The sequence below is a fragment of the Scardinius erythrophthalmus genome (genome assembly GCF_964197995.2).
Source record: "Scardinius erythrophthalmus genome assembly, chromosome: 11".
Classification (NCBI taxonomy): Eukaryota; Metazoa; Chordata; class Actinopteri; order Cypriniformes; family Leuciscidae; genus Scardinius; species Scardinius erythrophthalmus.
The window spans coordinates 10496232-10523963 of NC_138231.1; the positions used below are offsets into that span (position 1 = coordinate 10496232).

The 27732-nt window shown below is 37.2% G+C and overlaps 1 protein-coding gene and 1 long non-coding RNA gene across 2 annotated transcripts in view; one reads left to right on the plus strand and one right to left on the minus strand.

The window, feature by feature from the left end:
* The window catches only part of galnt14 (UDP-N-acetyl-alpha-D-galactosamine:polypeptide N-acetylgalactosaminyltransferase 14 (GalNAc-T14)), a 44072-nt gene extending 18077 nt beyond the window's left edge, over nucleotides 1–25995 (minus strand). The window contains exons 1-5 of the mRNA XM_081378828.1: nucleotides 25681–25995; nucleotides 18909–19078; nucleotides 6317–6415; nucleotides 2024–2091; nucleotides 1257–1322 (exon numbers count right to left, since the gene is read on the minus strand). Coding sequence (XP_081234954.1) covers nucleotides 1257–1322; nucleotides 2024–2091; nucleotides 6317–6415; nucleotides 18909–19078; nucleotides 25681–25815 — 538 coding nt within the window. The 5' untranslated portion in view covers nucleotides 25816–25995. The remainder of the gene's footprint in view (nucleotides 1–1256; nucleotides 1323–2023; nucleotides 2092–6316; nucleotides 6416–18908; nucleotides 19079–25680) is intronic.
* LOC308698623 lies at nucleotides 11340–13442 on the plus strand. The gene is made up of 4 exons (XR_014031083.1): nucleotides 11340–11389; nucleotides 11858–11914; nucleotides 12379–12453; nucleotides 12544–13442. It is a non-coding gene; the product is annotated as an uncharacterized lncRNA (long non-coding RNA).
* Nucleotides 25996–27732: the final 1737 nt, after the last annotated feature.

Genomic DNA, 27732 nt, shown 5'->3' on the forward strand with positions numbered 1-27732 from the left:
CGTCTGAATGCATTTTAACCCAGTGACATTAAAAGCATAGTGGTAATAAACTAAATGAGAAATTTAAATCCAAATTGGACATGGACATTTATGTAAAGCTCGACCTGCTTAATTTACCAAAAAGGCAACCAGCCATAAAGATGACTTAACCTTTCAACATCCATAATGTTGTTAAACCGTGCTAATAGGATTTCATTAAACATTAAGTTGGCATTTTAACCAAAGTCAATCTCTAAGGGCTTGGACAGCCATTCCGAACAACGGTCGACATAAAATCTGCCACAGGCTGAACAGCAGTGGCAAAATCAATATTTGCTATAACGGTTTAAGACCAATGTTTTCAGTTAGATGCACATCGAAATGCTCTGCTTACAAATGGACTTTTAAATGTTTATTTTTTTTAATCAAGAGTTTAAATCTATGTTTATGCGAGCTGCTTGCCAACTAATCCATGTTCCATCACCCTCTAGACTCAATATATCTTTTCATCTGAATGGAAAGATACGGATGACAGCACGAGTGCGTGGCGGGGGAACTGTATGCTCTGTTTTCCACCTGTGCAACTGGTACATGTAAGGAAGTGTGAAACACAGACCAGAGCTTCAGTCAATGTGCAGTAATCTTCTTCACAGTCTGTTCACAGTCACCCTCCCAGTAACGTACCACCTGCTGTTAAAACACTCGCCAGCACACAGGCGAAAATCAAACTGCTGCTTTTAGAATCTGGATGGTATTACGAACAGGCATGTTTGCCAGCCCAAAATGAAATATTTAATTTGTTGTGTTCGTGTGTAGAATTATATTGGGACTATTTTGAAAAGGAAGTCTAAACTGTTGTGTAATGACGTAAGTTGGGGGAGAACGGAAGTGAATGAGTAAACAAGATTGATGAAGTTCAGTTGAACTCCTGTCTCATGTGCCTCATTACTTATTAACTCCTGAAAGACACCACAAATTGGTGACAAGGTTTAGGCACTTTTTTTCGCCATCATTGGTCACGTAAATGGCAGTTGCTAACGTGCCTTTCGCAAGTTTTTTCCTGCCTTGCCACAGTGAGCATGCTAGCCTATGCCATGCAGCACATGGCTGAGAATTTTTGAAAATTATCTGTGGGTTATTGATGCCACAGGGGATGCCTAGCTGGGCAAACAACAGAGAGCTGTACTATGAACAGGATGGATACTTATTAATTCCTGACAGACACAACATAATTCATAGGGAAAGGGAAAGTGACAGAGACGTCATCATAGGCCTACCTTCTCTGCGTTTATTGCGGAAACACTTTACTTTGGGCAACTTGGTGAGAAGAAGGCAGTCATTTGCTGAAAAGAACAGATAGATTTACAGTCAAACCAAAATCTATTCAGACACCTTCAACATTTCTCACATTATCACAGTTTATTCGCTATAGTTTAGAAAATGGTAATAAAATATGACAAGAACTTAGAGTTATCAAATCAGTTGACATTTCACTGGTTTTGGTTTTCTTCTGTTAGACTGTCTCACAAATGAATTAGGTTGAATAGCTGTCAGCTGTTAAATTTAAGTACACAATTAGATAACACCAATTTTGGACAACCAATTACCAAGTAATGCTTTATTTTGTTCAGACTGTGGTGTAAAAAGTTCACATTAGCAATTAAAGAAAAAACACTTAAGCAAAACATGGTCAGGTCAAAGTGTCTGAATAATTTTTGGTCCCAAATTTTTAGAAATGTTACTTTAGTCCACTGTATGGAGAATTCTGGGGTGTACTATGTCACAGTTTACTTTATTTTGCTATCCTCACTTACATCAATTAACTATAGTGTCCTGCAACCACTAGTAAAAAAATATCTAAAATTATATCTGGTGTCTGAATAATTTTTGGTTTGACTGTAAATGTATTTATTTATTTAAAATATTAATCAAATATATGAATGTAACTAAAGAGTGCAGTCATGACATTAGAATATGAATTTTGTACTTTATTTCTAACATATATAATTTGAAAAATGCTGTAAAACACAGTGCTGGTACTCACGATCTTCGCTAAAGTCGTCCACCAGTATGATCTCATGAATCAGATGCACAGGAGTCCGATTCAACACACTGAAGAGAAACAGAATTAAAACGGTCTGAATTGCTGTCCAGCAGAAAACTGTAATACAAATCTCTTTAGGCTGTAGGCTATAAAATGAATCTTTCTTGAGGTCTATATCAGAGCTGTTATTGTTAACTAAAACATTTTTTTTTAAATTCAGCAATTGAAATATAGCTGAAATAAAATAAAATATAAATATTAGATGAACAACTTAAACGACTATAAGAAATGTTGCCATGCCTACTATTGTAACTGATATCAAGTTTAAAGTAAAGTACTAAAATGACTAAAAACAGAAATAATAATACATTTAAGCTAAATGGAAATATTTTATTAATAAAAAGTCTAATTAATAAAAATTAAAAAAAGACAAGAAGCATATAACAAAATTACAAAAACTTGAAATCTGAAATATAAAATAAAAGCTGATTCAAAATATCAATAAATACTATAATAGTATGTAAATAATACTAAAAAAACTAGGTCTATATACATATTTACATAGATTTGTATTTAAAATACTGTAGTAATACTGTAAGAAACTGTAATAACAATGGCAAGTTTATTCACATACAGAAAGTTCTAAAAAAAAAAAATCTCAAATGACTATTTGCAAGGTAAAAAACAGAAGTACTTTAATTTCATTTCAAAACATACACCATAACTTACTGCTGAGTTCTTTATGGCTGACACCTCATATCCAGTTTAACATATGAGATCCATTTCTGAAGAGAAAGCCTTATTAGGTATACCAAAATTGAATTATAAATAAGTAATTTGTTTTACTATTAGACTGACTATATATCTTCAGAAATAATGTTATATAATACAACAAAAAAATTTGCATTTGTTTCAGACCAGTTGTAGCCATTTCGCCAGAAATAGATAAACAGTTCTGTTGCCAGGTATGGAGGAGATGCTAGGGTGATGTGTATATGCAGTGCTGTGCAGTTGAAGAGCAAAGACCTCTTCTAAACCTCTTTTCTTTGTCCTCACGCTAGGTGACTGATTGCAACGCTCTCACGCTCACCTCACGGGTATGTTTCCACATGTCTGAGTCAGTGAGACACATTCATCTCAGCACTCCCTGTACTGAACATGCGCACAGATACAAACGCTAACATACACAAGTAAACATGCACAATTCAAATTCACTTGGAATCTCTACAGAGCTTTAAGATCGTCACATTTTAGTCGCACCCCCCATTTTGCCAATACAAATGGATTTAAGTTATTTTTACTTTCAAGTGGCTCTAATTTTGCTCGCTGATTTGTTTTGATTGAAGTGGAATACTGTCCTTCCTATCATTTTACACCTGCTTAGAGACTAATTAAAAATCAAAGCACTTTCAACACCAATTTCTGCTGCTGTTTCCTATCACTGCTGTACTGACTGTGGGAGTGAATGTCATTCTATTGATTTTTAGTTTCGTAGGTGGCTTTGTAGGAGCAGGGTATAGCGCATTGGCTATGATGCCCAACCGAGGCTTTGTAACCAATCTGAACTATAAAAAAGGGTCAGACAACTGGACCAGTCAATGTGGCTAAATTATGCAGCATTTGGTAAAACACACTGACAAAAAAGTTACTACTTCTACTTTAAAGCAGTTATGAGGATTCACATTTTTCTTGAACATAAGACTTTTCTAAATGTATGCAAAAAAAACATTATTTACTGCCATAAAAATAGAAACATGATAAGATATGACCAATGTAATGTATTGCCATATTGAAAGATATAGTGTATCCTGCTATGTATAATTTAATGATTTTAAAAGAAGTAACTCATTCATTTTATAAAATGGTGAAAGTATCTTTATGATACTTAAAAAAAAAAAATCTGAATAAATAATTATTCCACCAATTTATATATGATTTTGGCCATTAGACTTTGGTTAGACTCCCTTTGGTTAGACTGTCTCACAAAGGAATTAGGTTGAATAGCTGTCAGCTGTTAAATTTAAGTACACAATTAGATAACACCAATTTAGGACAACCAATTACCAAGCAATGCTGAATTTTGTTCAGACTGTGGTGTAAAAAGTTCACATTAGCAATTAAAGAAAAAACACTTTAGCAAAACATGGTCAGGTCAAAGTGTCTGAATAATTTTTGGAAAATTATTAAAGTTAGCATAAATTCAGTCCTGCTTTCAGATGCAAATAATGCAACATAGCTGCTTGTCATCCATCACACTGACAGGAAGTTTTTAAGGACATTCTGGCAAATAAATTCATGTCCCTTCTTATTTATTTCCTGAACTGCTTTTTTTAGTCTACAGTATGAATTGCTCATCTTGAGACAGGAGGAAATAGCGCCTGTGTTCTGTAGATGTCGCCAAGGTCTGTTCTGACCTCACTATACCTGAGGGGTGAAGAAAAACAAACAGCCTCTCCGCATACCTCCTCTCACATCTCTCTCGCTCTCTCTCCTTTGCCTGATAAGTAGCCGCAAGGACAGTCAGAGGAAACCAAGAAATGCTCCAGAAAGTTCTCTTCCACCTCTTAGGACTCCCCTGTAGTAATAACCTCTGTCATCAACAACACCCATCAAAAATTGCCTGGGGTCTAAACTTCAAATCCACTCTGTGTGAATGTTTAGTTTATGAGAGCATTCATGTGAAGGGATGTTTGTGAGATTCCACACATAGGGAATATATCATTGAAAGATAAGGTTTAATACAGCTTTGACAACAAGGTGTCTAGCAAATTGAGTCAGTCAAAAGCATATTTTGACATTATTGTCAAATATATTGTTGAATGGTTGGTAACTTTAACAAAGGTTGAGGGTTAAAGCAGGGCTAAAGTCATTTCTGTTGTGTACAAGAGCTGCCATGACTAATGTGTGATGAGAGTAGTTTAGATTCCACACACTCGAGGGCAAAACACCTCAAATCACATCGCTTCACCGCAGCCTCAAGAGCCAAACTGCACCTGGATACTGCTAATGCAGTCATATTTCAACCCCCAAAAAACATATAAATTGGTAACACTTTACAATAAGGTTTCATTACTTAGCATTAGTTAACTACATTAGTAAACATGAACTAATGATGAACTGCACTTCTACAGCATTTATTAATCTTTGTTAATGTTAATTTCAACATTTACTAATAGGCTACTTTATTAAAATCAAAAGTTGTTTTTGTTAATATTAGTTAATGCACAGTAATGAACTAAATGAAATACCTTACTGTGAAGTCTTACCGATAAATTATATATTAATTTTCATATTATAGTTAGCATACAGAAAATGCATCTATTGCACTGATACTGCAGGTGCTTGAATCAATATTTTTTATTCATGTTAAATCATATACTAGGTATTTGACAATACTCAACCCTAATTTTTCTAGGACCATTAAGAAAACAAAACCTATCCGTTGACGTGTTTGCATTGTGACATTATTTTCTCATAAGTGAAATTATTTTTATTTTTTTCCATTTTTTATTTAACTCAACATAAATTTAAGGCAGTCCAACAAATACTTACAAACCTAAAAGTATAAATTTAAAGTAAAATTTAAAGTATAAATACTACAAAGTAGATATCAGTATTAATACGTCTGCTTTATGGTAGTTCGAAGATTTGGAAAATAATGTCTTAATATATTCTTAAGTACATGCACAAAGCTTTACTCCAATAAAATAACTGCTTAGGGAACTGATGATTAAAATGGACTTGTCTCTTGTGGCCTACTCTAAGCTAGACTGAAGCTATATTGACATGTGCCCTGACCTGCAGCTACAGTAAGACTTGCTCAGTGCTCCATCAACCTACAGTAGGTCAAAGGTCAGGATTGGAAGTGAAGTGAAGAAATACTTTTAGTGGTAAATAACATACAAAGATGTCCTTTGAGGTTACTTCCCCAGAGAAAAGCTGTTGTCAGTGTTGCCAAGTCCACGGATTGTTTGTGTAGTGCATGGGTTAAAGCTATTTTTTTTTACCCACCGGAAAGTCAGTTTTATCAAGGAACTACCCCCGAACGTGATTTGGCAAATTTTGGCCCTGATTGGGTTAGTTATGATTAGCAATTGGGCTGGTTTTGTTGTGCAGACCTGGCAACCCTGGCTGTTGTACCCCTAAAGATACACTTTTTGCATATTTTGTCTGAACAAGGGGAAAGGAAATAATAGTGCCTAGTTTTATGTAGCACAATTGGGGATAAAAAAAGAAAAAAAAAGAACAAATACGCATGAGAATGGAACAGATGGATTAATGTCCAAGCCTTACCTCATAACTGTGCGCAGTAGGGTAGATCGTGCCTCATTGTGGAACGTGATCACTATGGTGGTGGATGGCAGGTCGGGGTCATAGTGCAATGTTGTACACCTGGGAGAGACAGGAGGGAGTCAAAATAATGAGACTCTGAGGTACTAATTAAGCATCAGTTTAACGTGTGGCAAAACCTTTGCTAAATTTACACATACTTAATAATCAAACTTAAAGGAGGTCAAGGCAGCCCTTAAGCATATGGCGAACAACCGAAACTGCTGAGATGCGTAAAGCAACTGTTTTTAAGGTGGTTTAGTAACCAGTGAGCATTTAAGGATAGACAGGATAGACAATATAAAACAGGGGCCATGGTCAAGAGAGATGTTGCCTGTGTTAACAGGCCAACAGCACCCCATTGTGTGGAGGAAGAGGGAGCATGTGGTTAGAATGGTAAGGACAGCAGGCAGAACCCAGAGGAGCAGGAGCATCAATAATGGAGGATCTGATTAAAAATAAATAGCATTTTCGCTTCACCCCCAACAGCAGGAGGAGTGGGCCAGCAAAAAGCACTTTGTTTTGAGGATGAACGTTCTGACTTGCGGTAAACACCAACCATTACCCTGTAGACTTTATGTTTTGGTTGTAAAAAGTGTCAAGAAAAAAACTAAAGATCAAAATGACCAGCTAAGTATATATAGGCCTAACGCATATGCCCAGATTTACTAACAGCTTATGGCGCTTTTCCACTGCATGGTACGGTACGGCTCGGTTCGGTACGGCACGCTTTGGCGCATTTCCACTGCATGGTACGGTACGGCTCGGTTCAGTACGGCTCACTTATGGCGCATTTCCACTGCATGGTACGGTACGGTACGGTTCGCTTCGGCTCGCTTTAAATGGTACCACCTCTGTTGAGGTTCCAAGCGTACCGTACCGATACTAAAATGTGACGTGAAAACACTGCAGATCACTGATTGGTCAGACAGAATCATCTCTACCAGCGTCATTGTATTTACAACACGAGACACTAAACCCGCTAGATTTAAATAGCCAGTAGACAACAGCCAACCTGTTTTAAAAGTATTTGCTTCAAAAAAAAAAGAGTATAAACTTCAAAAAAAGAAATGGCTGAATCGTGGTCAGTGGACGAGGTGCAGACGTTCCTCTCGTCAGTTGCCAAGGAGTGGATGGGGAAACACGGAATGAAAAATTCGCATTTAATATGATGTCATGGTAGTAGAGACGGCAACTATATAACGATCAGTCCCACCAACTTTGAAGCGGTACTAACTGCAGTGGAAAAGCAAACGAGCTAAAGCGAGCCGAACCGTGCCGAGTCGAACCGTACCAAGCCGAACCGAGCCGTACCATGCAGTGGAAAAGCGCCATTAGGCTACTCCAGCTCAAAAGCTCTTTTGGCGTCAAAAAAATACTGTCAGGGACACACAGTGAAATAAATTGCACTGAAAAGGCGTGGACAGGGTTATTTTTGCGGCTGAACTTATTGCATATGCATTTGTAGGAGTTTCCCTTTCAGATGCAAATTTATGGGAGGAGAATATTTAAATGAATCATGCAAGGTGATTTACTAAGGATTACACTATTTACTAGTGATTTACTTTTACACTAGTCAATTTACTGGTATTTACACCATTATTTAACGCCCAAAAAAGCTTTTTTGGTTTGATTTATGAAGATTTTGAATGAAGATTTCTTTAATCTCCTTATGAAAAATGTAATGGCAAGAACCTGGAAACCTGGAACCCGGAATCAATTTCTTTCTGGAAAGCCTGCTATTGAAAGTGACTGAAATTGACTGTTTAGAGCGTAATTTAGGCTTTTTTATATTCTTTCACTCTAATTCGTTCATTTAAATATTGAGTCAAACTGTGAAATAACGTGATATAGATTTCACCATTCATTAGACAAGCCATGTTGATTAAAATGGTTTAATCATAGCATCAGTGTTCTGTTGGAGCAACACATACTGTAAAGTGCAGATGTATTTACATTTAATGTCAAAACTTTTGGGGGTTAAACAGTCATAATAAATTTGCTTTGGAATAAGGTACATATATATCCTGCTTTTGCTTATTCATTCATCAATACAGTAAGATGAGCCTTAAACACACTTTATGAGCTAAGGGCTGCGTTCACAGCTTTATATGCTGTTTGAAGCCAGCCTGGGAGCAGGATCCATCGCTCAATGCAGCTATAGCCCAAGGTCTTTTGAGATAGGGGGATGCTTTAAACAGCAAAACACAGAACATCATTAGGGTTTCTGTCAGAAAACAACATCTGGGAGAGGGGAAGCATTTTGCTGTGTACTTGATATTTCGTTAAAATGATGGATGTGTCCCTGAGAAAATTGGGAATTGGGAATTTGGTCTTAGCGTTTCTCATTATGATGTATACAGCTCGTCCTCCTTAAGACTGCTACTGCTGGACAAAATCACAACATATGGCCACACCAATGAAAATAGTGCATATGACAAATAGGAAAAGACAGGAAAAGCTAATTAAATAAGCTGCTCTAGTGAGTAATTGCTCTGCATGCTTTGCATATGCTTTATTGTTTGATATACGAAGAACAATGATAGGAACCGACGAGGAAGTTTATCACGAAAATATGTATTCATGTCTCAGATGCTCTGTGGAGATGCAAACGCCCTTCAGGTGCTCCTTTTGTTCAACACACAATAGGATGTCTAAGAGCTCTAGGGAACTGAGTGACACTGCTCCAACCTTGGCGAGTGAGAAAGGCCCAGGAGGCAATATGCTTTTCATTAAGCTTGAGCTACAATGAGAAATAAACAGTACCAAAATATCCAAAAAGAATGCCTTATTGATAAGGCAGTGGAGACCTAACATGAAGCAAGAGGGAAAACTGGAGATACAGTAATAAGCATGAGATCATCAGTTTAAAGAGCTTGTGCTTGATTTGGAAGGATGCTAGTGTGAGGACACTGTCCTTGGTGTCTAATTGGCTACTGCTGATGATCTGAGGCACTTCCTCTCAGGCCTGCCACATGCACATGCCCATCATTACTGAGCAGTGGGAGCAGATACAGAGGGGTTGACTCTAATTAGAGGAAAAAATTACACTACTCTAATATGAAGCCTAAAATGTAAGTCATAAAAGCATCAAAGAAATATGGTCAATTATGTTTCTGGAAGGCAGAAAATAAACACTGCGACTGTTTCATTACATATATCAGAATGTCAGTGTCCTGTCATGCGAGTACATTTTCAGTGACTCAGTGACAAGCCATATGACATTCACCTGAATAAATTACATCTATTTAATTTTTCATGACAGTGTCCTTGCAATGTTAAAAATGTCTGGGGTGCTCAGTATAATGGCTTCCTATCATTGCAGAGATCTATTGATTGCAGTTGCTAACACTGTATTGATTTAAAAATTCATAGTTTCACCATTGCCATGTAGGCTATTTGAACGTCATTATACAGCAGCCATAACTCACAATACAACTGAATTACAGTAACATTTCACTCATAAATGGCAATAAAAGGGTCCAGTCCAGCATTCATCAAGAAATGAAGGTAGATTTACAACATTAAATGTCGAATCTCTGCCAAATGTGGACATCTTTGCTTTGTTAGAATGAAACAATTTTACAAAATGTAGACAGTCACATATTCAAATGTATTCATCTCACTCACTTATAAAGACAGTCAACTAGTATTATTTCCTGAAAGAATCAAGGTTTTAAATGAATGGGTTAAATAAACGATTCAATAACTTACAAAGACAGTCACTTGATTCGGAATTGAAAGACTCAGTGTTTTCAACAAATCAACTGAATTAATGATTCAATTACTCACTTATAAAGACCAGCATTTAAGCAGCAGAAAGAGTCACTGCCACTAAAGCCTTGTTCACACTGTCAGTCCAAATCCGATTATATGTGTATCAGATCTACATGATTGACTGTCCAGAATGTGTATTGCAACTGTTCAGACCTGATTTGTGTGTTCCGTGACTCTCTTTCGTTTTTCGGAATATTGAAATGAAGTTGGTTTCCACAGCAATGGCGTTAAGTTGGTAGGACTAAACCAAAAACCACACTGTAAAAACTAAAGGAGCCTCAAGTATCCTGTCGGATACTCAAGGAACTTCAAAATGTAATTTTGGTGCCTCAAAGCTCTTTTTCCTATAGTAGGGTTACTGGAGGAGCATTGACATTCTTTGAGGTTCTTGCTGGAACTTATGGGATCCTTTAAGCACTTTGTATTTACTTCAGAGGTTCTGGAGTCACCTTTTCATTACCATGAGACCTCGAAGTGCTTTAGGGGAAAATAGAGGAACTTAAATGCGATAAAAGGGTTATTGGAAGATCTTTTAACATTTAAGTGGTTCCTGGAAGATCTCTAATGTTAAAGCCAGCATCTGGAGGAACCCAATGGTTCAGTGAGGCCCGAATTAGATTATTATTCTATTATTATTATTATTATCCTATTATTATTATTATTATAGGCTACTTAAGTTTGATTCAGTATACATACCCAGGTGAAAAAGACGTACTATTAAATGTATTAAAAATGTACTTGAGTGTGTTTTTAGTAGACCTACTACAATACAAATATAGCCTACTTTAATGCATTTTTATTATTATTATTATTATTATTATTATTATAGGCAAGTTTGATTCAGTATACATACCCAGATGAAAAAGATGTACTATTAAATGTATTAAAAATGTACTTGAGTGTGTTTTTAGTAGACCTACAAATCAAATATACTTTAATGCATTTTTAATACATTTAACAGTAACTATAGTCTTTTTCACTTGGGTAGCTTACATATATTTAGTATAGGCCTATTTTATTAAGTCATTTAAACCTTAAACAACAACACTAAATAATAATAATATTATATGAAGAAGAAGAAGCAGGAGGAGAAAAGTGTTTATTCTGTCACGAAACTGCTGCTATTCCTCTGCTGTCGTCGCTTCAGTGATCCTCGCGCTGCTCGCGCGCAACAGAGCTCAGCTGATCGACGTCATCAGTTTGAAAGTAACGGCTCCTCTCATCAAAGCTTCCGCCGTTTATTCGGCTCTCCATTACAAGGTTTGTAAACTCGCCAAATAAATATAAATACAGAGTCTACTCACTATATATTTAAACACACATATATATAAACTAAATTTATTATACATTACTACGTTTTTACAGTGTTTACCACTCGTTTATTTCACAGTATCTGGTATGAAGGTTTTAGCCGCGATGCTAACTACGTTGATCTAATGAACAAATGGATATGATTGACTTATTGTCTTAGATTGATTTAGTCATTCAATTCAACATATTTTGTACAACTGTGTCTTCAAATTGCTGATATAGCCTAACTAATTTAGAAAATTCTCTGATTCTTGGCGTTTGTTATGAATAACAAAAACAGGTTATAGTTTGCTCTGTTTTTGTTTAGCCTAACTTTACTACAGGTGCCCTCATTCTCTCAAATACCATTTTAAAGCCATTTACTGGTCAATAAATATTATGTTGTGAATAATCATCTTTGTTCTTTTGTTTCCCCAGAACAACCATTACATTTCTAAAATAATCTGAACATTTCAGTGGCAACATTGAATTACAGTAAGTTACCTGCACCACATGCAAGCGCTTTATTACTATGAACTTTCTCTGTGTGAAATTGTATTGTTTGACTGTGTACTTGTGTTTTTTAATCAGTTACTCTCTGAAAATCTTTTCTCATGATCTCAAATCTCATTCATGTTACTCAGAAAAATAATATCACAGGTTTGATTCACAAAAAATGCTATAGACATTTTAACTCTGAATTATAACTTCAAGTTTAGTCTTTTTCGGCAAAAAAATAAATAAATAGGAAAAAGCAATTAGGCTTCAGAAGACTTGCAACACAACCCATAACACATGAGTTGTGAACTCATTGATTATTTTTAGGATCTTTTCTGGGACATTTTTGGAGCTTAACCATTTTTACATAAATTGTTGCATTGAATTGAACTAGACAAGAGTACATAAGAATGGTTTCATGAATGATTTACACATTAGTTTTCTGCTTGTGTTTCATGCAGTGAAATTGAATGGTGACTGGGGTCGCATTATGCCTGAGATCTGCTTTTGGGTTCCACAGACAGAAAGTCAAACAGGTTTGGAACGTCACAAGGCTGAGGAAATTATTTAAATTTCACAACTATCACTTTAATAACATTACTAACAGTAAATTTTGTACTTTGCAGGGATCTCAGTAAGCTGAAATACAAGTTTGACCAAGAATAAAAATCCTCCTGTAGACCTGAAAATCATTGAAGTGCCGGGACCATCCACCAGAAAAGAGGAAAAACAAACGGAAAACGATGCTGTACTTTTTCACTTTTCCAACTCTTTAAGTACCTCACACCAACTTGGTCCCATAGTGACATTTTTGACCACAAACGAAATTGCTGATCGTGTGAATTCATATTGAAATGACTGAATTCACCAGTGAACATTCACAGAACAGATCATTTTACTGCACCTTAAATCTGTTTCGGGTCGAAGCCTCTACTTCTACTTCCTCTATCTTGTTTCATGAGAATACTCAACAACCATTTATGAACACTGTTGATTCAAGTCACACATTTAAGCTTTTCAAAAGCCATAGTGTACATTACAGTCTCCAGTCTAACGGCATCCCAGACTTAAACATTTTATGATTCAAAATAGCTGAATAACTAACCATCAGAGATTTCGGTATAGAGATAAAGGTTACAGCACAATGAGTGTATATTAGCACTGTTGTTTGTTTTTGGCATCTGATAGAGCTTTTGGACTTGGAAACAGTGATGTCAGACTAACCATCGTACTGAAACACAAATGTTTTAAAGTTAAGTATGATGGACATTTTTAATTAGTTCAAATGTAATTTTTTTACATTGATTTATTTAGTGGAACATATGTGTTTCCATGCATTTTGTTGAGATGTCTTTTCTTGTTTATCTATTGTATATACATGGTTGATTATTCATGTTGCTTATGCATTATACTATTTTTTTGTGTAGTCATTGATATTAATCTGTAGTTAGCTTTTTTCCCCATGTGCATGGAAGTGTATGTATAAAAATGAATATCAAATATGTAATAAACAATTCTTATTTTGTATTTGGTTCAATTTGTTTATTATAATAGATGTCAAAGGTAACCATAGTAACAACATGAAATTAAATATTTAAAAAAAATGAAATTTGGTTCCTGGAGGCACCCAAAGTGGTTCCACACAGTGCCTAATATAAGAGTTCCTCAGGAAACCTGTGTGGTTCCTCAGAGAACCGCCCCTTTTTAAAGGGTGCCTAGAGGATCTACAGACGGTTCCGCCGGTGTGGCGAAGTGAAGAACCCCAAAAGGTTCCTCCAGGCACCTTTTATTTTTACAGTGCACATGGAGGGGTTTGCATTGTTGTCTTAGAATATGACAATATGTAGCTGCAGTGCAGGAAAACTAATAAAGCAACGACAGAAACGGAGGCTGGCATGAGCGGCTTTTTCCGTGCAGTGAACGAAGTGAAGACATCTAATCACTGAACCACAGAGATGTCTCCATTATTTTATAATTTTCTGTATGGCCTGCACATTGACACCAACACAATGCAACCTTGTTTCTGCAACGACGTCTGATGTGTTTACGTTTTACGTGGCGTGAGAAAATGCACATTTAAGCTACATGAAATCCGATCAGAGTGGTCAGAAATGAGATTGGAATAGGATTTCAAACCACATATGAATGTAGCTTTAAACGGATCTGTAAAAATCAGATTTCATGCGATTTTTTGCCGTTCACAATTGCTAAATATGATCGGATTCCAATCGGATATGCACAAAAATCGGCTTTGAACAGAAAGTCTGAACAAGGCTTAAGTTCGGCTGCTGTTGGACTGTTATCAGCACTCTATTTGGCCAGTCATTTGAGAATTCAAGGCCTGAAACTAACTGTTGTATAAAATGTAACAATTTAAAATTGGAAATCCTGATAATATCCCGCAAGAAGGTGCAAAGGATTCAGTAAAAACGTAAGTGTCTTTCAAAGAAATTCATCAAGTCAGACTGCTGTGTTTTAGTAATCTTAAAAACTACAGGCCATCTTTGCCATGGTTATATTCCACCCCCTCCCTGCTGTTTAAATCACGGTGACTCGGAAGTCTCTTTTTGAATTGAATAAATGGCAGCTTTGATGAACAACATTTGCAAAGCTCCTGGTGCCTGAGCTTATCTGTTATTAGCCCTTGAGAAATGAAAGTCCTTCTGAATTGAGGTTCATGCTAATTTCCTCTGCTGGTGGCTCTTTTCTCTGAAGCAAAATGAGGTTCAGGCACCAGGCTAAGTGAAAGGACCAGGGTCTTGCCACAGATGGCTGTCAAAGTTTCATTCTGCATTTGATTGACTGCTCTTCCAGTTCAGCCTCAGATGTAGCATTTTGCCTTCCCATACTGATAGGACTAAGCTCGTCTGAAGACACCTGAAGGAATGTGTAAACTGATAGAAAATGTTCAGTGTGGATGGTCCATGTTAGGTTGCTTAATGTTCTCTAATCTGATCGTGCAGTATGAGAAAATGCACCAAGATTCAATAGAAGCTTGTTAAAAGTGAAATCTAAATCCTGCAAGGTTCTATTTATTGACTAAATATAGTCAACAAAAACCTTGCGTCAATACTGGCGTCCAAAGCCACAATCAAACAGTGGCTCCTGCTGGAACGGTAGAATTATCCTTTGTTTGTCCAATTTCAGCTAAAGTTAATTAAGAGGTAAAGTTGGCACTTTGATTGCATTTCTCTGGAAATTTCAATATTGCGCTACTGGTCAACAACGGAATGAACAATGAGTGTGGTGTTCCTACTGTAATTACAAAGGCATTTGAGTCATGTAAGAGGAAGGAAGAAACGAGGGCTACATAGAAAATACTTGACACCGTGAAAGAGAGAGAGAGTATCGCATTAGAGCACTGGGCCTGCATAATGAGCCGCCTCCTCACCTTTTATCTGAGATTCTCTCTACTGTCTCCCAGCCCCTGCAAGAATTATTTTATAGAGAATTATACTGCACTGCTATAGAGGTCCCAACAGCTCTCTATATGATTTCCTATAAACCTGACATATACCTGCATATTTTTGGAGACTGTGCAACTGAGAATAACCCATGGTTAGGTTTTAGTTGACAAGGCACATTCATCAATAATTTTATCTGTTGAAAAAACAGTGGGTCTGTGGTCCACGTTATAAAATATGTCTGCAATTTTCAGAAAACTCAGTGTATGATGTTTTCTAAACCCCAATGAAGTTCTTTTAGTTATTTGTTACTGTTACAAGCTGTAACTTAACTGTAATCAATATAAAGCCTAGTCTGCTACTAAAGTAATACATAAATAAATAATAAATTAATAAAGTTGCAATAATAATTGGAATATGCATATTTTAAGAAAGGCAGAAAGGCAAAACACATCTACAGATTTATTCTGGGCTTAAGCTAGTTACTTAAGAACAAAAACTTAAACTTAAGAAACTTAAGACTCCTTATTTTCCTATTTCTGAACCCAAGCAATGATTTTGAGAATGTGATGAAAGTTCTTGTTTATTCAAGGAATGCAAATAAAAGATTCTTCAGTTGAGACTTTGACTCTGTTTAGACCTGGATTAACTGATCTCTCATACAGGAGGTAGTCAGAAACGCATGTGACAGTATCATGTCTGTAGTGTAAATATTTGTATGTCCTGATGTGTCTGGGACAACAGTCAAAGACTGCTTACTCATCTATTATCAATCAACAGTGTGTTGGATTTTTCTTTTTCAACATGACAAATTCCTCTCAATGAGTATCAACACAAGTGGTAACATGAGAAAATCTGTCACAGCTGATCACTTGCGATCTGATTACCCGAGATGGATGTTTATACCAGGTGTAAACAGGGTAAACATGAAAAGAATCCAGAAATAGCTGAAAAATGAACTATGGCACTCTGTCTGACTGAAGTGACATGCACTAATGAGTGAGCGACCTCCCGCAGTGCTGCAGAGGGTGAAAATGTACTGTGACCAAGAGCGGTCCCATTTCATGAGCTACAAATACCATGAGGTCATGTTGCCACCAAGAGCTGCCAAATATCACAAACAGCTGTCTCATTAAGAAGCTTAATCACAAAACCAGTCACAAGTAGCATGGGTATATTTGTGGCAATACGCTGATTTCACACAGCCGCCATTTTGAAATCGAAAGTGAGGCTCCGGTGGGAAAAACCAAGGAAGTAAAGATAAACAACAATGCCTTTGGACTACCAACCTGAAGCTGCTGCCGCGATTTACACTATTGGATGTTAATATCCAATATAGGATATGTATATAGTTCATTCCTGCTTCTTTTTTTACTTTCTGAATTATATAAAAAAATATATTTTATTTATAAATGAATTTCACTGTATATAGTCTAAATTATGAAAGAAATATATGTACAGTTTTAGAATTGACACAACATCATTAAACACAACAATACGCCATCGCATTCAAGACTCTCCTATGATTAAAGGCGACACTTCCGGTTTTCTTCCCACCGGAGCCTCGCTTTCGATTTCAAAATAACGGCTGCGTGAAATCAGCGTATAGCCAACAATAAATTGTATGGGTCAAAATTATCGATTTTTCTTTTATGCCAAAAATCATTAGGGTATTAAGTAAAGATCATGTTCCATGAAGATATTTTGTAAATTTCCTAACGTAAATATATAAAACATTTATTTTTGTGAGTGAATGCAGCAGCACAATCGCGGACATAAATGGACAACTTTAAAGGCGATTTTCTCAATGTTTCGATTTTTTTGCACCCTCAGATTCCAGATTTTCAAATAGTTGTATCTCGGGCAAATATTGTTCTATCCTAACAAACCATGCATAAATGGAAAGCTTATTTATTCAGCTTTCAGATGATGTATAAATCTCAATTGCAAAAAATGTACCCATGTGACTGGTTTCATGGTCCAGGGTCACATATACAAATAACGGTGCAAGTGAAAGCATGTTAACAATCAAATTAATTGCTGAATATCTGAAACAGCACAAACCATAAAGGGTGTTTAAACGACATGGTTTTCAGCTGAAAACTTTTTTGTTTTGGCCGTTCATTTACATGACAACGGCGTTTTCGGGGCCTGAAAGTTTTTGAAAATGGGTTTCAAAGTGCAAGGTTTTGAAAACGATGCCTTTACCATCTCCATGTAACCAACAAAAATGTGAATTTGTAAAAATCGTGACGTCATGCACAAAACATACCCTTAGTTTATATTCTACATTTGTTAGTCATTGCAAATGGCCGAGGGTGAAAAAAATGTGTTTGTGGCACAAGTACACTAATTTTTTTTTTTTTTTTTTTTCTGCAATCATTGAATTAGAACCATAGGCTGATGGAACAGCAATGCAATCCCAAACCATTTTAAGAATTCTACCAAAATCTGTTCAAAAGTTGGTGGTCAGTATGATTCTTGCAAGGATGCATTAAATTGATCAAAAGAGACCTTTATAATGATACAAAAGATTTCTATATAAAAAAAATACTGTTCTTTTGAATTTTCTAGTCATCAAATAATAATGAAAAAAACCTAACCCTGAAAACAAAAATGTTATTTTGAACTGTAATAATATTTCACAATATTACTATTTTACTATAATTTTGATCAAATAAATTCAGCCTGTGTGAGCATAACACCGTGTCTTAACCAGATGCAAAGCGATAAGATTACAGCGACAAATCAGAAGAGCGGGTGGGCGGGCTCTCTCTGCAAGCTCGCGGCACTCGCAACGAAATGGTAAAGTACATCCAATTCATGAATATTACACCATTTTAACATTATTAAAAATATACATACTGAGTTACTGAAACAATCGTTGTCATAGAATACACTTGTCTGTTAACAATGAGTTGACAGTTTGAACGTTCTTGTTCACTTTTATTTATTTTGAAGATGTGAGGTGAATTGTGGCTTGTACGGCTATAAAAGACACAAAATGATATTTAAACTCACACAGACGCTTTTAACATTAAATAAAACACATAAACAGTACCTGAGATTATCATACTTTGTTGTTCCAGCCGCGACGTCGCAGAAATAGAAAGCGTTTCTAAAATAGAATCATCGCGTGTCACCGTTGCGGCTGGTTAGGACAAAAACTCTGATTAACATGGAAAAGATACCTTTTGTCGCGTGTCACGGCACTTGTAGTTAGGACATGGTGTTAGAGACTTCCTTCAAAAGCATTACAAATCTTACCCACCCCAACTGTAGTGTAAATGCATCTAGTATAGCATACTGACCTTAAAGAACCCGAGAACCACTACCCAGCCATGAACCACAAATCTTCACTCTTTTTATCTTAGTACACCTTTCATCACTTTCTAAAAGTTTTCAAGAACTCACAGATGCACCTTCAATAATTTAATATGACCCGTGTGGGTATTATATATAGATCACACACACGCACACACACACACACACACACACACACACACACACACACACACACACACACACACACACACACACACACACACACACACACACACACACACACACACACACACAGGGCTTACCTGTAATGCCGGGTATCTCTAAGTGCTCTGTTGCTGGGGATTCTCTCGCTCTCTCTTTGATTGAAGGCATACAGACTGTAGGGGTCCTGGCCTGGCTTCCATTTGTGAGCATTGAGGTAGTTTTTCTCTTCAAACTCTTCCAGCAGGTCATCCCACTCAGCATCTGAAATCTACAACATAATGGAAACACACTACAGCAGTCAGATTTATTGCAATCATTTAGTCTATCCATTTTTCACTGTCTGTTGTCTTGTTCCACAGAAATACTGGAAGTCAAAGACACTTCAGTTGCATAAGTTAAAGGCACACAATGCAGTTTCCGTTTTTCTCAAACAGCGACCCCTAGAGTCGCTGTGGAGTACTTGTATTTAACATTACTGTCGTAAATACCACTCAGGCAGAGCCGTCTCTGCACTCTTCCGACTGCATTTTCTTCGTCGACTCTACCATGATTCACGTCTGAAATGCGCGCTAGTGTCTTCCATAGAGGCTGCTTCATATGTTGTTGATGTATGTGACGTCGTTCCATAAAGCAAGTCGTGATTCTCGTGAGATCTGTCGGGGCGCCACCTCTCAAACTTGCATTGCTGGTTTTGCCAGCAGCGTCAGCAGCAAATCTTGCATAGTGTGCCTTTAACCCTACAGGTCTGACCAAACAAAAAGCCTAGCATCTCAGAGTTTCAAATCTAAACAAACAAATGAACAAATGAATAAATAAATAATAATACACTGCAAAATCCAACACTTTAAAATGAGCATGTTCAGTTAGTGAAAAGAAACGTTCAATAAACTATTTAAAAGAGGGGGGAAAGTAAATAAAGTGGCTGTAGGCAATATTCCCAATTATCATAAGAAAATCATTAATATTTCAGTGGTCTGCAGCACCATCACACCAAAACCCTTGAAATATAAAGCACATGGCAAGCAGTAGTCTCATATTTTGAGGGTTGAACACACTACGTCTTGGAATCCATGAGGCCATATCAATCATAATTTAATAAACCTCCACATTCTGCACCGACAGCAGTATAAGAGTTTCCATGTTTTCTCACTTATTATTTCCTTGAGCTTTTTTGCTGATGTTAGACCATTAAGGGGGCTGGAGGCTGTTGGTTATGTTTGGGGCAAGTGATTACCCATGCCAGCAGGTTGCTAGTTTCTCCCCAGATGCCTGTATCAATGCTGAATGATGATGATGCTTCCTTCTCTCCTGCGTTTTCAAATGCAGCTACTACCCTCCATGGAAATAATTTCAACTAGCATTCGTATTTGTATAGAGATTCTGCTTAAAATAATAGAGAGGGTTGTTACTATGAAAACACACATCATAAATCAATAACCCATGATCATGACCGGTGCAGTTTCAGAGGTATTGCAAATTAGGACTTAGTACAGAGAGTTATTTTTTTTAAAGCATGGTTTTTCTCAAAATATAGCCATGTATATATACAGATTATATATTATATATATATAATTAGAAAAAGTAATCTGTAAAATAAAAAATATCTGAAAGCACAAACCAGTTCTCACTTGGAATAATATCAAGAAACTTTATAGTCACTTTTTTACAAGTTACAAGAGTTAAGAATTCACCCGTGAGCTCACACGCCTTTTCACAGTATTGCGTGTGTGGTGGGAATGTCATGGCCCGCTGCTTTACAACAGCCACAACAGCATCTTTACAGCCAGTAATGGAGGAAGGTAATTGCACATGTCTGTTTCTTTAGACTGCTTAGCATGATAATGGCTGGGCTTTTAATTCAGCTCGCCATTTCAGTTTCCCATTCGTATTGGAATCTGATATATTGGTGATTTTTTTCTCTCAAAACTGTTGGTTTCTGTCTGTCTTAAAGTCAGGCTGATATTAAAATGCAGAGACACATTTTGATAATACAAATAATATGTAAATGCTCTAATTAGGAACATGCAAAACGGCATATTTTTCAAATCAATTCGGAATAATTAGCGTGCCTGAATAAAAACCTGTTCTGGAGCACCCCCAGCACTGCACATTTTGTCTACGTTCACACTGTCAGTCCAAATCCTATTTTTTGTGTATCCAATTGGAATCTGATCGAAAATTATTGATGTCCACACTGTGTATCACAACTGTAAAGGTTCGATTTGTGTTTTCATGCAGCTCTTTCGTTTCGGAATACCTGAATTGGTTTCTATGGCAATGATGTTGCGTTGGTAGGAATACGCGAAAAACATCAACAACTGCAACATGGAGGGGTTTGCAATAGAGATGTTGTGTTATTTAAATTTTACAACATGACAATGTCTAGCTGCTGCACTGGTCTGTCTACTGCGTCTTCTGAGGAAAATGTATATTGACATTTTCTGCTCGTCCGGCACTTTGCAACAACACAGCTTGTTTCGACAGCGACTTTCAGAATTTTTCCTATAACAATGTCTGACGTTACGTTTTACGTGGGGTGAGAAACCACGCGAAATCCGATCAGATCACACATGTGGATGTAGCTTGAAACATTTCATGTGATCAGCTCATCAGCTCATTAGTAGAGACTGCAAGACCTGAAGTGGGCGTGTCCGATAAGGCCTGGGACACTTTGACGATTTTCAAATCTTAATCAATTTTAAAACTGAAACAGAAGGGCAGTTTCAACCGATTTTTAGCATTATAATCCTCTGAATGCACACACTAGAAGATTCGTCCGGAAAGCGGGACCACACACCTGTCGATTGTAGTAACATTTTCACAGTGAGAAGAGATCTCACAGAGACTAGCAAGATCAATCGTGACTTGAGAAGAAAAACAGATGGACCACGATCAAAGTCGTCAGCTGGTTCTCCTGGCGTGAGTTTTGGGAAGAAAAATGTAGTAATTTTTCCCATGATCGGGAGGCAGCCCAATCATGAGTCGTAATAATGAAACATGTTTGATATGTACGAGTTGGGATTGTTTTGTTTTTTTTGTTTTGGGACGATTTTGCGATCCTGAGCAGTAAAATAATCGTAATGACAACACTTGATCTTTTGGACAAAAAGCTGTTTGCAACAAGCATCGAATCGGGCCACGCCCCCCGATCGCTTGGGGGTGCAAATTGGGCTCAATATCGGGCTTAAAATCTTCAAGTGTGGCCAGCCTAGGGAAGCCATACAAAATGTGCAGTTTGGGAATGATCCATGGACAGGTTTGAAAACAACACCTGGGCTGTGTCCAAAATCTCATACTCTCTTGAGTAGGTACTTATTTTTAATAAGTAATTACTTCACAACCACTAAAAAAAACTATGTTCTATATAGTATGAACATGTTTGAATGTAATCCAGACGTACCACATTCACCATGCTGTCATTATCACGTGACCATATCAGCGTCGGTTGTGTCGCGTCACCACCATTCACAAAATTCTCTCCTGTGGCCTCATGGGATAGTAAAGTGTCCATCGTATGCATACTTCAGGATCTTACCCGGAAGAAGTGGGCCATCCTATTATGAATAGTGTGAATTCGGACATACTTCTTTTGTCACATACTGTTTTTTTGTCATATATATTAGGGAAGTACATGATTTCAGATGCAGCCTTGGTGTAGGCAATCAGCACTGTGATTGATATAGTGATATATAGGCTAAATATCTAACCTTAATCACACAAAACAAATCTTTTAAAGTAGGCGATTTAAAGTTTCACACTCTACTTTTTAAAAAAGGGATGAATTTAAAAGTACTGCCACAAAAAAACAAACACGGTAAACCCTTTTTGGGGGGCAAACTAGGCAACCTCAGCAGTGGACGAATCAACTATACAATCCTTAGTTCTTCATTAAAGATTCCAGATTCAATTGCTATTTATTTTCAGATATCATAATTAACACTAAAATAAAAAATGATGTGTATGCAAACATTTAAACTACACAAGAGATAAACAATTCACATGCACTCCGACCCTGCCGCTTGCTACAGCGATCTATCACGCCACATTTCATGAGAAAATCAACCAAATTTGAAAGCTTACTGTTAATGTTTAAAGCTAGTTATTGTTATCTTCGAGCTAAAGTTTAAATGACAAAAGGTGAGAGCGCAAGTAAAAATGTAACATTGATGTTATTCTAGACACTTTAGGATTAGGGCACAATGACACGCAGCAAAATGAACTCTTATAATGATTGAGCATACTCAGTGATAGAAACAGAATCTAATTAGCGCATGAAAAAAAAGATGACAGGTTCTGAATCAATGTGTCAAATTTCCTATCTGCTTAACAATTTTATTCGCCTTCAAAAGGCAGCGTTCGCGCACCCACCCCCACGCTCCCCGCTGAAATTATTAGCTCCTTGATGCTCCACAGGCACTGATCAGGGCATTTCAGCTGTGCCACGTTTGGGGCTCAGTGTTCCCCCAGCTCCCACAGAGCTCAGCCTTCTAATGAGAGGAGGAGGACAGACTGAGGAAGTGGTAATTGGATACTCCCTGTCCTGTCGTCTGTACTCTGTATGTGTGGTTGTGTGGGTCCTTTTTATAGAGCATTCTACACCACCAAAGCCTCTGCCCTCTTGCAATGCACAAAACCACACATCAGAACTCTCCTAAGGCTTCTTTTGAATTCCTGCTCCTTTTTTAAGGGCCTCAGCACACTCCCAGCAGGTACAGAAGTCATGCATGACTGTAAAACTGGTCTGCGGTATACACTGCATTAAAATGATTCATTCTGATGTTCTGTCAGAATTCATGTGCAAGCAAATGATGAGTCCATCAAACTCCATCTGTCCGGTCTAACACCTCAACACCAGTGACACGAAGCCACTGTGAATGTACCACACAACAACACTGTCTACTTGTGTAATCTGTATTGTGGGACATATCTGCCATGAATCACGGTAATAGCAGATGTCATGGGTGATATCTCGGTCCTCCCTTACCATTATAAAGATAATGCATCACTCTGCTGATGGGGGAGTATCTGCCCATCGAATCTGAGTGAGATGTCACCACCATTTGATGAATGGTTTGAACACACCGGCCACCGTGACACACACCGCATTCACCTCAACAGCCGCTGTACCAACCCTGTATTTCATATTCCTCCTCGCCAATAACAGCTATTTCAGGTTCGGCCTTCCCTGTCAGGGTTATTACAGAAAATAGATATTGAAGCAAACCGCAAATGGAAACATGTTGTTCAACACAGAATACTAAAGTAGACATTTCTCTCCCAGCGCACAGTTGTATTTAAAGACGGAGTGTCTGAAAAATCTATCACACTGCGGTTTTCAAGGCCACATTAACTGTTTACTTGTTTTTAGTTTTACATACTCGTCTCACACAAGGGCGTACAATCACATAAAAACTTGAGAATAAAAAAGTCAAGCATTCACCAGCTAAGAATTGTTTTGTTTCTTCTGAAATGAATCCAGTCATTATACCATAAAAAGTCAATCACTGTCTCCATACAGATGTAAGGAACACGTGCTAACTGTTTTCATATTTCCGTTCCTACAGAGTGTTGTGATATATTGCACCATATATCATGTTTCATACCCCATTACCCTCAGTGATACTTTATTGTCATATACCAGCCGCTGTTTCAGTGAAAAACTGACTTGCAAGATGTACAAGAATTTGCTGCAGATTTATGCAGCCTACTGCAACAATACAGCAACTAGACCTTTTTATTAATGCAACAGATATGAGCATAATCTCACTGTTTGTGAATATCTGTTTTTTTATACAGTATGCAGAGTTCATCAAAGAAACATAATCTTGAATAGCCTAAGTCTTATTGGGAATTAAACATGAAGTATGAGCCGAAATGTTGCTCTTTGATCTTTGAAGTATAAGTTTTGTCTCAGATGTTTCTCCTTCAATGCCTTAGGATAAAATGGATTCAAATCAGATAGCTGTTTACAATAATAATAAAAAAAGAATATAGATAAAATGAATGTGGATGGCATATAGCTCACATAATTTGATTTTGAAATCAAGTATCAGACTGCTATCTTTTTTGCAAACCGTTTGAAACTCCTTTAAAATCCAGAATAGAAGAACCACATGTAAGATCACTATTTGTCAAAAGAAAATAGTACACTTATGAAATAAAGCCTAATAAAACTCATTGCTGCATGTCTATGAGAAACAAATGACAGCAGAGATCTGTTATGTGGTAGCCTAGGCTATGTCTTTCCTGTGGGGAGTCAGAAAGTGGCTGAACACAGTTTCTAGAGCAAATGTCATGGGTACAAATGATATTGGTTCATTTATAGCCTTAATTACGAACTATTTAAATATTTACTTTCCACTCAGTAATCTAGATTGAATATCTGCTTCCTCATGTACGCACTTATATTAAAGCTGTTCCCATGCGTCCATCATTCTGACTGATAGGAATTCATGTTTGAATAGGAAAGGAGAAAAAAAATGCTATTATAGAATTAATGTGTCAACAAACAAAATGTGAAAAGGTTATCGCAAAGCATATTATTTCGTCTCCAAGGGAAAAATAGGTAACAGCAATAGGCTAAATTTCTCCTATTTCAGAATAATTTCAAAAAAGGATTTCTGAAATGTAACGTTACCAACTCACCAATACAACACACCAAAACAATAAAAAAAGATTCTACACATTGGACAGTTTTGTTCTTATATTATCGGCTCAGATGTAGGCTATATATATAAAAAAAGTGACGCACCTATACAAATATTTTCTCTCAGAGAAACAAGGGATTAAAGAGTTACTGACAGATCTCAAAAACCAATAAACCAACCAGTTCAAGCCATTTCGTCTTTGAGGTTATGATGTATCACTCACCTCTTTTACTTTCGGTTGCTCGTTTCTTTGGTCAGGTAATATTTTCCGGCTATTCAGCAATATGAAATAGAGTAAAGCGGCTATCCAAAACAGCGCTGCGAGAGCTAAAGTCAGCTTTCGAGAAAGCCTCTTCATTTTCAAACGGCCGTTAACGATTCATTTCAGTTTGAAAACCATTCGCGCGCTCCTCTCTCAGCGAACGAAAGGCAAATTGTGTCCGCGCGCTGCGCTCGCGCACTTGACCGTAGTGCCTAATATCCAGGAATGAGGTTGTTGCTCTCGTGCGCAGCGCGCTGACTTGCTGAGACTGTGAGTGACGCTGGACGCTGTCCAGGGCGATTAAAATCATCCTGTGTAGCCACTGAGGTACTGACAAAATGTATATGAGTTTAGCACCACCTACCGCGGAACGGAGCTTTCACGGACTTGCCTGTTCCTGATGCGCTTCTTATATCGACTCGCTCTGAATTTGTCTCCGTTTGCGAAATAGCCTTACAATAAGCAGGGGTCCCACTGCCTGCCATGGAAAGTTTCTAGTGCTGGAAAAGCCATACAAATGCATAAAAACTTAAATGAAAATCATGAAAACCTATAGGCCTAGTCTTGTAAACATGAATGGCAGGAAAATGTATGGAAATTCATTCCCACTTCAGACAGGAAAGGTTTGTTTGATTACAGGCTACAGGAAAAGCTACTAGTTTGTTTGGGTTTTAAGAGTCTTTAGGAATCACCTAATCTGAATTAAAGGAATATGAAATTTTGTTATATAACAATAACCACAAAAATAAAAAAAAACAGATCCACAACAAACAGAGCAGAACAGATCATTTTGCTAGTGAGTAGCATAGTTTACTTGCTACAAAGTGCCTCAAAGAAAATGTATTTGATGCCCCTAAACTGTATAGCTTGTAAACATTTAATTTACACGTGTACATTTTCCCTTGACTCCCGGATGTTGCGTAGTGACAGTCAATCAGATTGGAACAAACGATTTCATCTGGCTCTTGACATTTTTTTTAGCTCAACATGCATCAGACAGCCAGTATAGCACAAAGACTGTGGGCGGTCAGTGGACGTGCCGTCTGAGGCTGAGATTAAGTTGATCCATCACCATTTTATCCTTGAAACAGGGCTCTTAACCTCAGGAGGACTATCCCTGGAATAAGTGCACTGTAAGACAGTGAGGACAAAAGTGCAGCTAAATGACAAATTATTAATTAAGCTGTGCAGTGCAATCAAGGACAAGGATATAAATCAATTAAATCATCGGCTATATTGAAATATTAAGCTTCTGGGACACCACATATATGATGTGGAGAAGTTAGAAGTAAATAATTCACTAAAAGTCACAAATTAAACTGATAAGACCAACTGTAAATAATAAGTTTGAACGATACAGACCTATTATGCAGGGTCTGTAGTGTCTCAGATTCATCCTTGTTAGTGTCTGCTGAAGCATGACAGATATATCAAAGCACATAGTTGGTTTCCTCTTCAGTCGCTGGGCCTGAGGGAGCACATTAGCATAGTTCTAATTAGCTCTTATGCCATATGCCAAAGGTTGAATATGCAGCTCAGGGAATATTTTCACAGAAACCTGAAAAACTCTTCTAGTTATGCTACCCACTCTCAATTTTTAGCATATTCACTAGTATTGTGGATAGTGTTCGTGACACACTTGTACTGTATGTGCCAAGTCAGTGTTGCTAATGCTATAGCGCAGTTAAAAACCATTAGCTTATTCTTTGTTTGTTTTATTCTGCAAATCATCTCTTTTACCTGTTAAAGTCAATGGGAATTGCTTTTCGAAACCCATTTCCCCACCCCCACAATTTGACGTATTTGAGAGTGCACTGCATTTCGGTTGTGGTATTAGTAATAGGAATGCAATGCGAATACAACAAATTTGCAATACAACACTGTACTTGTCTTGCAGTGGTTATTTCACATAACTCAGAAAGGAAAGCTGAATCTACAGTTCTGCTCATGAAACTCAATTTGACGTATTTGAGAGTGCAACTGGATATTCAATGAGAAGAATGTAGATTGATT